The sequence below is a fragment of the Drosophila elegans genome, unplaced genomic scaffold (assembly GCF_018152505.1).
Source record: "Drosophila elegans isolate 14027-0461.03 unplaced genomic scaffold, ASM1815250v1 contig_476, whole genome shotgun sequence".
NCBI lineage: Eukaryota > Metazoa > Arthropoda > Insecta > Diptera > Drosophilidae > Drosophila > Drosophila elegans.
This window is the reverse complement of record NW_024545863.1, coordinates 24,194,829-24,207,992: the sequence shown is the minus strand read 5'-3', so window position 1 is coordinate 24,207,992 and position 13,164 is coordinate 24,194,829. Positions and strand designations below refer to the sequence as shown.

The window sequence follows — 13,164 nt, the reverse complement described above, 5'->3', positions numbered from 1 at the left end:
TTTGCATTGCTTTCGATTTATTTGTGCCTGAAAGATTTATGCGACTATGGGAGTCCTGGCAAGCTGCCACATACCCTATACCCCTATATCGTGCCCATCTCGGGGATGTGAGAGTACATGGCCGTGCAGTAGGCAACCACCAGACGCGTCTCGTCCGAGGGAAAGATGGGACCCAGGAACTCCAGCAGGCTCGGCTGTTGCAACACGATCGATCTGTACTCCTCAAAGGAGACGATGCCATCCTGGTCTTCGTCAAATTTGAGGAGTAAAAACTCGACCATGTCCTTAAGTGCAAAAGGAAAATTGGATGTAAATCATTAGGTTTATAAGCATTCAGCTCACCAGTCGCATCTCGAGTACCTCGTCATCGTCCCCGGGGAAAAATCTCTCGACCGAAGATGAAATTATCTCTCGATTAATGCCCAATCCATTTTTATCGTACACCTATTCTTTAAAAAATGTTGTGTTATAACAAAAAGAAAACATTGTTTTTTCAACTAAATTGTGTTAAAAAATATCTTAAACTTTAATGGAGTGTTTAGGCAAAGTGCCAAAATGCAGATCTTTTTTTTTAATTTTAAATATCATTTTGATTTTATTTTTATCTTTTCCAATGCAATGGTGTTCAGAAAACTATTGGTGATTTTAATTTAAGCAATTTTTGAATTAAGTGAATGAAAATTTATATTTCATTATTGGCTCTCATACTTTAAGAAGAAATGAATAGCTTCATTTATATTTAAATAATACAGCAAAAACTTGAGAAATGGATTAAAAAATACGTTTCTTAACATTAAGTTGGGTTTTTCGTACTTTAATTATTAAAAATTTGCAAATATTCTGTGTCTGTCTGCCTGTTGCACCACATTACCATATATGCAAACTCCATCTTGCGCTCCATGTCCCCGCTCATGAGGATGGTCATGTAGTGGACGAACTCCATGGGCGTCACTTGCTTCCTGCCCCCCGCGATCAGGGTCACGATGCGATCCACCACGTCCATGTCGTAGAGCTGCTGGAACCCGATCACGATGTTGACCAATTGGGTGGAGGTGATCCGGCGAGCGGAGGGTCCGTTCTGGAGGCTGAACTTGTAGTAGATCAGCAGAATGCAGGTGACCTCCGAGTCGTTGAAGGGCACCAGCCTGGCTATTTGGGGCACCAGTCCACCATAAACCGACTGGAATCGCAGGTTGTGCCGATCGTTCATCGTGAGGTCTAACTTCATCTTTGCTAGCTGGAAAATTAACTAACGGAAATGCAATGCGAGCTATTAATGTCATTTACGTGTGAAAAGAACGCAATGAAACTCAACTTTCAGTAACAAAAACAATCAAACACCAAACTAACAATCAAACACCAGACTAACTGACAAGGGAAAGAAAAACAAATGTAATGTGATCTCTTTAAAAATTTCCTCTCATTTCAGCTTAAATGATAAATTAAGCCTTCAATAAATAAATGCCCTAAGGTCCTTATCATTTCTCCAACCGGAAACTTGTGTATGGTCTCTGCTAACCCACTTTTTATTGACATCTGATGTTCAAATATTTCCCTCCTACCTTTTGTTGTACAGGGAACTCTGGGCCAAAAATACAATTTAGAGGTGAAGTTGACATGAACCCATTTAAATTTCAGCTGCAGGAAATTGCTGCCATTAAGCTCTTGTCTGGTATTTTAGTGCAGTCACCGGAAGTGGCTTCGGGCGTCGATTTATTTAAAGAAAAAATCAAAGAGCAGAAAAGCGAAAGTGGAGTGGAAAGTGTGAGGACACTTTTTCGGACAGACGCATACATCAAACAGCCAGACATACGACGGCGGCCCACAACATGCATATCAGTCAATTTATCTCCAATTGTGAGTGTGTGTAAAAAAAATTACGCAATTTATATGGCTTGTCCATGGGTGTGAGCCTGTGGACCCATTGAACTTTACCCAAGGAAATCTACATATTGATAAATGACCCCAGCAGCCAGCGAGGCAGAAAAATCGATGGACGAGCGGCACTTGACATTTAAAGCGCCCCGGCGAATTTATGCGAATTTATATTGCCTTTAGCAAGGCCTGTCTTTGATTTCATTTAATCAGATGTCGATAATTGCAAAGGCCCACCCCGAAAACTGGGTAACTGGCTGGCATGGATTTAACAAACTTATAGTAAACTTTATTATGCACAGGCGACAGATGGAATGACCAACTGCAAGTGTAACTGCCCGTGTCGCGGAAAAACTTCATCAAAATGCAGCCTCGGCTCCGTGGGGCGGCGTTGGAAAAATTGTGGAAAATCGTCGAACGACAGCCGTAGCAAAGTGTAAAATAATTACCCGCCTTTTTCTGCATTACTTGCCCGCTTTTTGACGCACTGTTTCAAGTAATTAATTGAATAAGCGCCTTGGCCCGCAATTGTATTAAATTGCTGCTGCATTTCCACTGATTGACTTTCTGTCCCTGCGCCAATAATTATTCAAAGTGGCATTGCAGCCAGATCCTACTGAGAGGGCCTTGCAACACAATTTAAGGTCCGCTTTTAGTTGATTTCACTTAAATTTGTCTTTGTATTCACTGGAAAAAAATATGAATATTGCAAGTAACATATGGTAATATAAGTAAAATAACATAAGTTGCCAATGAACTACTGTTTTGTTATACTTTTCGGCAAAAATAATTACAAATACAATTGATTTCCAAACAATATATTGGAAAAACAGATATCCCGCAAGTATATGCATTTTCTAGCAGTTTTTGTAAAGTTTCCATATTAAAAGAGATGACAGCATCAATATCCGAGAGAACGAAACAAGCAAATGAGGTTTCTGAGCCTTAAAAAGGTAATTAAATCTCGGCCCTGAAAGTCGTTTCGTTTGAGATGTACAGAAATATCAAGGGAACTTTTAAAATATATTTCATTGCCTTGGCTTCTGGGCGAAAGCGTTTTGAAGCAGTTTGGATATTTGTGTTTTTAAGTATCTGGCTTGTTTAACCTTCTCCCTTTCCATAAAACATCGAGAAAAACTTGCAAAGTAGTTGCCAACTTTTATTGCCTGGCCAGTACTTGTCGACATGGCCATTTGGAAACGAGGGGAGCTGGGTGATCATTCAACACTTTTCTTTAGATGACCATCAAAAATACATGGCTTGTTGTGAGTCTCGGCAAACATGGTCTGTGAATTGTATAATTGCGCTGGCAAAGTTTACGGGCAACATCTATGTAAATGAGAAATGGGTCTGAAAATGGGGAAAGAAATAAGAGGCTGAAAGGGCTGCGTAAATAATTGTCTTTTGCCACATAACTGTGAAATAATTTGTAACCAAACGGAAAAAGCCACACGGCAGCGCACCCGAAATTATAGCATTTAATTTTTAATTATGAGTGTTATTAACATGCCTGAAACTTTTCGCCACAGACACACGGCAAGCGAGGCAACTATGAAATAAATGGGTGAATAAAAAACCGCAGGGAGATACAGGAAAAAAGGCGTGTGGCAGAGATGCATACGTGAATGTAATTATTTTGCATTTAAAAAAAGGCCACTGCTCATGTGCGATGAAGCCCTTGAATGCCGGTTGCATTTAAAAAAAGGCCACTGCTCATGTGCGATGAAGCCCTTGAATGCCGGTTGCCACCTAATTATCTTTACTAATTGCTAGGCAACAAAAGGCACTGCCTTAATATTAGCATAATTTAGTCAACCAAATGGCCATCTTGAATGGCTTCCGACTTGATTATAAAATAATAAAGCCAGACAGGCGGAAAGGGGATTATGTTGGGGCTTTTAGGAAATAAGCAAGGGATACGCCAAACAATAAAATAATATTTTTTCAAAGGAATGTTATGGATGAGTATTAAAAGAATATAATATAAATGCAACCATGAAATGGTTTCCTACACACATATAATTTTTATGGCTAAAAGTGTATTATTTTATAATACTTTTTTAACTTTAGACTGCCAATCCATTTAATAAATTATTTTTTTTTTTATGTACAGATATTGTAAAATTATTTTTACCTTTGATTAAGAAGTCAAATAATTAAAGCTGTCAGCGATTTAAGAGGCGATTTGTTTACGAAGACTTAACAGCTTGACTAAGGCGGCCATTAAATTATAAATTCACCTGGTTGGTGAAATAAAATGAGGAATTATTTTGTATTTACATGCAACAAAAGCGATAAATATATTCGTACGCCATTTGTTTGTGTTTATGTAGTGAAAAAAACATCGCCGGGCAGTTGGTCACTGATTTATGGTCGGAGTTGAGCTGGGGTCGTGTCACTTACAAGTCGAACAGCAGCTGTTGGTGCTGCTGCTATTGCTGCAGTTTTGTTGTGGGGATGCAACTGCAATGGCAGCTGCAACAGGATTCGGTGCTGCATCTGTATCTGCGGTCGCGTTGGCTTTGTTTCCGGGCCACGTTCATTATTCATCAATAGTTTTTTGGCCAGAACGTTTTAATGTAAAGTGCGCCGGCTTTTTGTGCATGTTTGTTTAAGCGGTTGTACTGCAGGTGTTGATGCAATATTAATGACATTTTAAATGCTGCAAATGCCGGATTGCGTAGAAAGTCTTTTTGATATTTTTCACCAATTAATTTGCCATTTAATTTTTAATTATATTATTGCCGACAGCAAGTGGCTTTTGTAACACGAAGCTCGCACACTTCATATGCAAGTTTTGGGCCAAATTTATTGTAATTTACTTAAGAGCCAATCCCCGAACAGAACGGATTCGAACAGCCCGCGAGTGTATGGTATAAATGCAATTTGCCCGTTATGTGCATTTTTAATGGCACGTAAATAAATTACTGCCGCGCCATATTAAGCTCAATGCAGCAAACCCAATTAACATTGGCTCAAATAGCTTGTCGATGCCACTGCCAATGAGGTGGACCAACTTTAAGCGGCCGACCTCTGCCGGCAAATTGACGGCAAACTATTTACCGATTCTCTGGTGCCTCGTTAGCTATTTCTGCTTGCTAGTTACGGGGCGTATGCGCAATGTGCCTGCTCTCGCTTCCCAATCATCATTGCGGGGGTCTAATTTCGCCCTGGTGTGACGTTTGTCTAGCAATCATCATTACAGACATTAAAATGCCCGAAGGCCCAATTCCTTTGCAGTTAATTTGTTGAGAAATTCCCAAAATTCAAATCGCATAAACAGACTCTGGCCTTTTGGGCTCAATTTCAATGATTTTGATGTCCTTAACTTTTTCTGACGAATCAGGTTTTCATAAAACATGCTTATTTTCGGTATTTATATATTTATGTTATTTCCAAAATCAGAATAGTTTACAATATATAACAATTTTTGGCGTTCAGAAGGGGACAAAATTCTCAAATTAGAATTAAATTTACTAGCGTTAAATTTGTACAAAGAGGTATCGTGATGTGTGGTACTTGAATTGTAGCTTAAGGAAGAGTGCCTCCATCTTTGCCCCAACTGTAGGCACCCTTTTCAGTGGCTTATTCAATTTACTGGCACTGCAATCTGGAACGATCGCCTGGAGTTGGGTTTTCAAACTCAACTTCCTGGTCCCGGCTTGTCTTGTAATTTACTTGGGCTAATTAGATGCAGCGATGTCGCCGCCCACGAAGGACATGCCCATCCCAAAGTTGAAGGCGGGCTGCATTTGCATAAATTTGGCATGCAACTTGTGAAGGCCGTCACATTGTGTCGGGCATGTTGGGTTTCCCAGAAATTTCGAATTTGTCGACGCTCATGACAAATACAGTGTCAACGTTTCGGGGTACCGGTCAACCAACACTTGGGACATAAATTAATTTAAATGTTAATTCGTTTATGTCATGCTGGTGCTGTCTTTGTCTTAATTGCCAATCATCTGGCTGGGACACGCCCCTTTTTTTCGACCCATTAATGGTCAGAAAGTCAATTACTCTTTATTAAGCTGCAGGTCGCTGACTCGACGGACCAGTAATGCAAATACTGTGTCTTTTGGCCCCATAAAAATGCAGCGCACAGATACGCGAGATTCAGATACAGATACAGATCCAGATACAGATGATACGGCAGGGCGGTAATAATCAGCAACATTCACAAACAACAAAAGGTAATTTTAATGAAATAACCATGTGCGTGGGGGCTGGATATGGCATTCTGACCGAGTTCGCTAACAGCATGCGTGTACAAGATGGAATCATTAAAGGAAATGAGTTTTTTCCCCATCGGGTTATGACAAAAAATGCGTTAAAATAAATTATTTTAATGTAGTTCTCATGTCAGTTGTGTGTTTGAGAACCCCTCCATTCCACCTTCTTCACCTTTGTGCGAGTGCGCGCTTTTAAAATATTCATGTAATCACAAAAGTACACATGTAATAAAAAAAAAGAGGCACAAAGAAGTGTATGAGCACACTCGAAATGGGACCCAGTTCTGTGCAAATGTTTGCCCAGCCTACGAATGCCGAAGGTAAGAGCTTGCACTGCAAAGAAATATTTATTAAGTAAGGGTAATACGTTTGAAATACTTTTTTTGCAGAACCATTATTTTATAAATTGAAAATCTAATTTTTGGAAAATATTCCATTACCACGAGTAATTTAAATAAATAAAATACGGTGGATCTGACAATACAATCAATGCTTTTAAAATCAATTATAAAGAAGGCTGTGAAAAATATAACGTAGATCGCCATTTATTATTACATTTCCGGAATAACAATACATGTATGCATACTTTTTCGTTAGTTTGCAGGCATTAATATATCTTAAGCTTGTCTGAAAAGTGAAGTAAACAATTGATAATTTTTTTTGACAGTGTGCAGTTAGTCTGACTGGTAATAAGCCCAGCGACTCGAAAATATGGGCCAGGGCTAGCGCCTTTGACAGCCGCAGCCACAAACTTGACCAGGGCTCGGTTCAATTTGTCTCAGTTACTGGCTGCTGCTACTGCTGCTGCTGCTGCTGCTGTTGCTGCGAGTAATCGATTTATCGGGGTCGAGGGTCTGGCCTGTTGTCGCCTGCAATTTGTGCAGCTGCTTGGCCCCGAAACTAATTGATTTCGATTCTGGCACGACCTACGCAGGATGCAGGATGCAGACGCAGGATGATGCGATTCGAGAGGATGTAGGATGAAGGAGGCTGAGTGCCCACCTGCGGACCGAGTTGCATTCGCCACCGCACACATAAAACAATGTCAGTCTCCAGAGAAACGGTTCCCACTAAATTGAAATCAACATTTTGAGACTTAAAATGCTGTTTAAAATGCATTTGAAATACACAAAAAGAGCTAAATGGAAATCTGTATTTATCGATAAGAGCGTATAAATTGATAGCAAAACTTGAATATTTACAAAACAAATTCTTATTCAATAAGGTCGATTATTAGGTTTAATAAGACTCTAAGTTTATGATTTTCAGAATCGCTGAACCATTCATAAAAGGCAAATAATAATTTCTTTAATGAAAAGCGGTCTGTGTTGAGCTTTGTCGCAGGGGTCACTTGAATCGACGAATAGTCCTTTGAAGGGCAACGTGGCGTATGATTCATAAATAGAGTTTTGCCCACATATCCATTGAAAATACATACACAAATTACGGAAATTGTTTTTTGTACAAATGCTGCCATGCATTTGACACAAGGGCGCGCCATGAAAACTCACTGAAAAATTAGCCACACATTCGGGACCAGCGAATCGTGTCCGGCGGGGTCAAAAACAACTGACCCCGCACAAGCGTAGCCGCAATTATTGAAAGCATTTCGGGTTTTGCGGCCAACTGCAGCTGCTGCCCCATGTGCTCCGCCCCTGCCACGCCCCCAGCCGCACGGAACTCGGTTAGATAGTCATTATGTGTTTAACAAGTTTTAATGAACACAGCATAGCACGATTCGGAACAAGGCATATATATACGAATGAAAAATAGCTGATTAACTATTACTAATTGGATGAATAAGCAAAAAACGGAATGCAAGATAAAAAATTACAACAAATTAAAGAAAAAACTTACAGGCTTCTGATTATTTAATTTTAAAATTAAATCTTTAGATTTAAAAACCTTTGCCGGTTTTTTAAAGCTTAGTTTTAGTATTTACTGAATCTACTTGATATTGCCTACTTAGTTTAAATACATTTATCAGACAATTAATAAACAACCGAAGAACCTATATTTGCAAATCCAATCTATGCAAACTTATTCCCACTTATTGTAGTAAAATAGCAAATATATTCAAATTGTGTTTATTCAGAATCAGGCATTTAAGCACTTGAGCTTTAAAATTGACATTTTAAGTTTCACATTAAGTAGTTGTCAATACGTAGAATTGACTAGGTAAGTGCAGTCAAAAATCAAATGGAATTGAATTAAATTTTAACTTGATTACCGACAAATTCACAATTGACTTTAGACAGATTGAATTTTATTGTGCAAAAAGTGGCAGAGCAAATAAATTAAAGTCTGCTTTGACGGATGTCCCCAACAAATGCAGTATGGGCATCTATCAAAGGTTTGTCGAGGGTTTTTCATCTTGATATGGGAAGGTTGTCAATTGCTGTTTGAAAAACTTTGACATTGCTTGCCTTGTTTGGTTTGATTTAAAATTCAATTAAATGCAATTTAATTTATGGATCGCGGGAAAAGGAAAAAGCTCTAATTAATAATCTGTTTACAAATTGCTTGCGAATTAATTCTCGCTTGCACGCATTACGCATGTAATATAATTAAATGCCGTGGCCTGACAAATTAAAGTGAATTATACAAAAACAATTCCGAATATACACGCAATGTGTTAATTAAAACTGTTATTTCTCTAAAAAAAAATTGTGTCTGATGTTGCCTGACTCGAAATGATAATTTTAGCAGTCCAGAAAATGTCATTAAAGTATTTCTTGCTACAACCTGCATTATCTATAAAATATCCACCTGACCTGAAGAGAAATCTTTCAAGGAAAGGAACGGCAGTAATTTAAGAAGCATAAGCCCCTTACACACTCCACTCTCTGAGAAGTCGGACAAGCTTGTTTATTTTACACAGGAGTATTTTTAGTCCTTTTGCCACTGCTGCTCCTGGGCTCGTAAATATATTTACTTTCGCTTTTTGCTCTTACAGAAAGTTGGCTGCCACCGCCGCCGCCTTTAGTTGCAGCCACAAATCTTGGCCAAAACTGAAACAATGCCCAGAAACAAAGGCCAGCAGAATGACATCGACAACAACTTAAATGACAGTTTATAGCTCCCACGTTGAACACGTTTTAGGTTCGCTTCTACTGGCTTCTGGCGGACACCGGTTATTAAGCGGCAAAGGGAACAACATTAAGCACAGAACAAAATCGTAAGATATATAAAAGTAAGAAATGTAGAACAAATTTTTGAGCCGATGATAGGTAATTAGAACATTACCAATTTATTCGTTTATTAAATCTGATTTACATAAATAGTAAAATACTAATAATCAAAATGAAAACACAAAAAATGTAAGATATTTTAGAAATATACTTTAATAAACGGGCATTTGTTGGAAAATATTTAAATAATTGTGGTTTATTTAGAAACAATTTTTTTTCTGTTTCTTGAGCTGCTATGTTACTCCAATATATAATATCTAATAAAGCGTATAATATTTTGATTTGATTATAAGTGCAGATATTTTTTTCCGTGTTAAAACGACGTGGAGCGAGCCCAAAACGGCAATGAGCGGATTTGTTGGCACAAACAGCCGAGGCAATTTATTTTGGAAGCCAAAAGCGTAAAATGAACAGGCAAACCATCGAGGAAGGCAGCAAATCAGCGCCGTCGAAATTCCTCCTATTTCTCGTTGTTTTTCCAGTGTGGGTGCGTGTGTGATTGCGTTGGTTTTGGCATCGACAGTGTCAACTTGATGAATCGATGCGTGTGGTCACCTCGCCTCCCACTGAACTTCACCCGGCTCATTCGGTGGCAATTGTCCATTTCATTTGCAGTTGATTAGGCATTGTTCATGTTATTCATCATAAGCCGCGTGAACGTCAAAACAGCGCAAACACCATAAAATTTTTAAAAAGCAAAGGAATCTTAAAATTGGAATAGCAATATTTTTCTGATGTAAATCACGGATATAGCACTACTGATTCTTTCCGTTTTTTAGATTCACTTAATTTTTTTAAGTGTGGATCGTGGCTTAAGCCCCAAAATAAGTACGCATACCAAACCAAGTTGTTGTCATTCGACGGAACAATGCGGCAATTCAGACTGCCGGAGAAGAGGAAATATACACATGTTGCGAATGGCGGAACCCAAGGGGATCAATAGCGTTAACTAAGTTGAAAATTGAGTCCGTCTCAAGATGAGAACTGTCGCAGAATAATGGCAAGTGAAAACATTTGGATAGGGCCGGAGAGCCGATTAGTTTGCGACGGGACAAGGACATCAATTATAATCCAAATGAACCGCACGCAACCGACCAGAAATTGCCGGGTCCCAAGTAATCCGCCTTGGCAATAAAATCAAACAAACTTCTCCCCACTCGAAGACTTGGCTCTGGCTTAGCTGCTCAATCGCTTAATCGTTTTGTTATTTATACATCTAATTTGATCTGTAATCGATGGCGCTCCGCCCACAATTGCGAATGGGAGTTTCTGACCCATACACACTAGATATACGATATGTAGGAAGTTACTTCCTTCCGCCCCTCTTCAGTCTGGTACATGACATTTGTAAGCGAGCGTTTTGTAATCGAATTCTTGTTAGGCCCAGTATCAATATGTCGGCGCAAAGCCGGCTACATAAAATGACAAAAATTATTGAACAGCGATTACAAATGCCACAACAATTGTGGGGGCTTACTCTCTAGCAACATGGATTTAATTGTTTGGCAATTTTGGGCTTATTGTTTGCTGTATTTTTTCAATTTATTGACATTCCGGCAATAGGTGGGAAAACATCAAAAAAGATCAAGAAGGAGTTTCAGATTTGGGAAAGTTATTTTCCAAAAATGTTATTCTTAAGGATTTATATTTTATTATTAATATTTTTCAACAAAAAGTTTTTTGTTGAGAATTTTGTTGGCTTAAACTGAACTTGAGCGTGGGATTAGAAATTCATTCAACTTAAAAAATTAAGATGTAAAGCCTAAGTTTCTTGTAAGCATTTTAAAGAGCAAGCATCACTTTATCCGAAAGGCCAAAGTTTTAGAGCTCCGTCTGTAAGTTAACAGCGGATGCCTGTCCTTGCTCTAGTTATGGACTAATCAAATCTTGGCATACACATGTGGCCACCATTAAGATCCGCATAAACCAATCCAAACCAAAACCCATTTAATAGCACGCGGCGACGAACGCCTTGTTTGCCCGCTTTGCTGGGGAGTACTCCCTTCTATTACGAGTTGAAACGCATAATTCAATAATAATACCACATCAGAGACGCCGGGCGCTAAATGAAGTTGCCAGTTTGCCAGTCGAAAGCTGAAGTCCCAAATCCAAGGACACACAGCGATGCCGGCGAATTCCCAGAGCAATTCCCCCTTTTTCCCTGCTTTCAACAGCACAGCACGCATTTAGCACAACTTCATTTATCTTTTGCATTTTCCTTTAGCATTTAATTAAAAAGACAAGTTCCATTGTCGGTGGCGGCAGTCAGCCTGCCTTTTATCCTCGCCTGCTCCAGACATCCTGTTGGCTGCTAATGTGTGTCCTCTCCTATATGTTTAAATGGGATATATATATTTGTATGTTTACTTGTGTGAGTGTAGGTACTCCTTTGTGGCACAACAACACATCCACAAGGACATATTTGCGGTTTCAGCGCCAACATTGTCGCCCAGCGACTGTCACTGTCACATATGCTAGCCCAAAACCAAAACCCTTGTGCGTCCCCGTTGTCTGCAAAGTATCTCCCAGCCCCCAGCCCCCACTCCCCTTATCTGGGCGACTTCCGCCCACTCACCTGCCCATTAAAAGCATAATCATGTTGCCGTGATAAATGCCTAAATGCCAGGACGCAGCTAGCTGCCTCCGATCAATTAAAGCCGCTAGAAAATCACCAGGCAGGCAGACTACGAAATTAAAGGCTTTAAATTCCGACCAAATAGAATATTTGTCACTATTTTAGTTGTATTATTTTCGTAAATATATTTTATTTATTTATTTATTAATTTTTGTTATTATTTGAAGTTGTTCAATAGTAAAAAAAAACCAAAGTATTCACGGTTTCTATTTTAAAGTACATTTCGAAATACTCCTGCCAAATGATCTCAACAATTACTTTATGATGAGTTTATCAATCTTACTTTTAATACTAGATTAACCTCAATAGCTGTAATACCCTTTAAATGTGTAAAATGTGCAAAAAGTGTGCAAAAGGACACAGGCCTTTCTAAAATTCATAATGCGACGTTGATGGCGAAAAACAGCAATTAAAGGACTCACCCACATTGGGAAAAACGAAAGGGAGGCGAAGATTGAAGTGCTCTTAAAACACCTACACATACACATTCACAAAAGGCAAAAGCTTATTAACATTTCCACAAATCTGCGTCTGCATGTGTGTGAGAGTGCGAAATTAAATGACAACATATTTGACACTGATTCTTGTCACATGACAGTGTGCAGCGTGTCATGAAAATTTATCAGCAGGGCCTAAATGCCCCCCACTTACGACCCCCTTCCGTTTTTACTTCAGCAGCTGTCGCCGCCTCTGGCAATTTGCGCATGTATTTTTTTACTTTTTAGGGGCAAAAAAAGTTCAGTTCACTTCATTTCAATAAAATTACAACGAGTGCCGTTTTTCGCCCGCCATTTTCTTGCTTCTCTGCCACCTGACAAATGCTGAAAAATTGTTTTACATTCGTTTGTCACGGCTTGGGATTACCTGGCGAATTCTTTAAGAGTCTTTTATTTACGGCATTTATTTAATTATAATTTTAATTCACTTCCAACCTGATTTCATTATGCTTTGAGTTAAGTACGATTAATGCGTGCTGGAATTCCGTAGCTTTAATAAGGAGCTATTTAACTGCTAGTCAATCTAAAAGGTCAATGCCTTTACGTAAAACGTCCTGTTTAGAATCAATTTAATTTAAAGTCTATTTAATCGTACATTAAAACTAGCTTTATAAGTACCTATACATTCCTACACATATGTGAATAAACAATCGTTTAACGTTAGCAGGCATATACATTTGGTCTAAACTAAAGAAAATTTAATTGGATTTACACATAAACTTGATTCGGAAAATATG

General features: G+C 38.8%; 1 protein-coding gene across 2 annotated transcripts; it reads right to left on the bottom strand.

Annotated features, from left to right (window-relative positions):
- Positions 1 to 1,351, bottom strand: LOC108136864 (EF-hand calcium-binding domain-containing protein 1). Of its 2 annotated transcripts, XM_017258305.2 has the most exons (4): positions 1,316 to 1,332; positions 872 to 1,249; positions 343 to 444; positions 1 to 284 (listed from the first exon to the last, which is right to left on the bottom strand). In XM_017258305.2, the coding sequence occupies exons 2-4, from the start codon at positions 1,226 to 1,228 to the stop codon at positions 84 to 86; spliced, it is 660 nt and encodes a 219-aa protein (XP_017113794.1). In that variant the 5' UTR covers positions 1,229 to 1,249; positions 1,316 to 1,332; the 3' UTR covers positions 1 to 83. The 2 variants fall into 2 exon arrangements, with proteins under 2 accessions (XP_017113794.1, XP_041565169.1); XM_041709235.1 differs by having other exon boundaries at positions 872 to 1,351.
- Between the last annotated feature and the right edge of the window lie 11,813 nt (positions 1,352 to 13,164).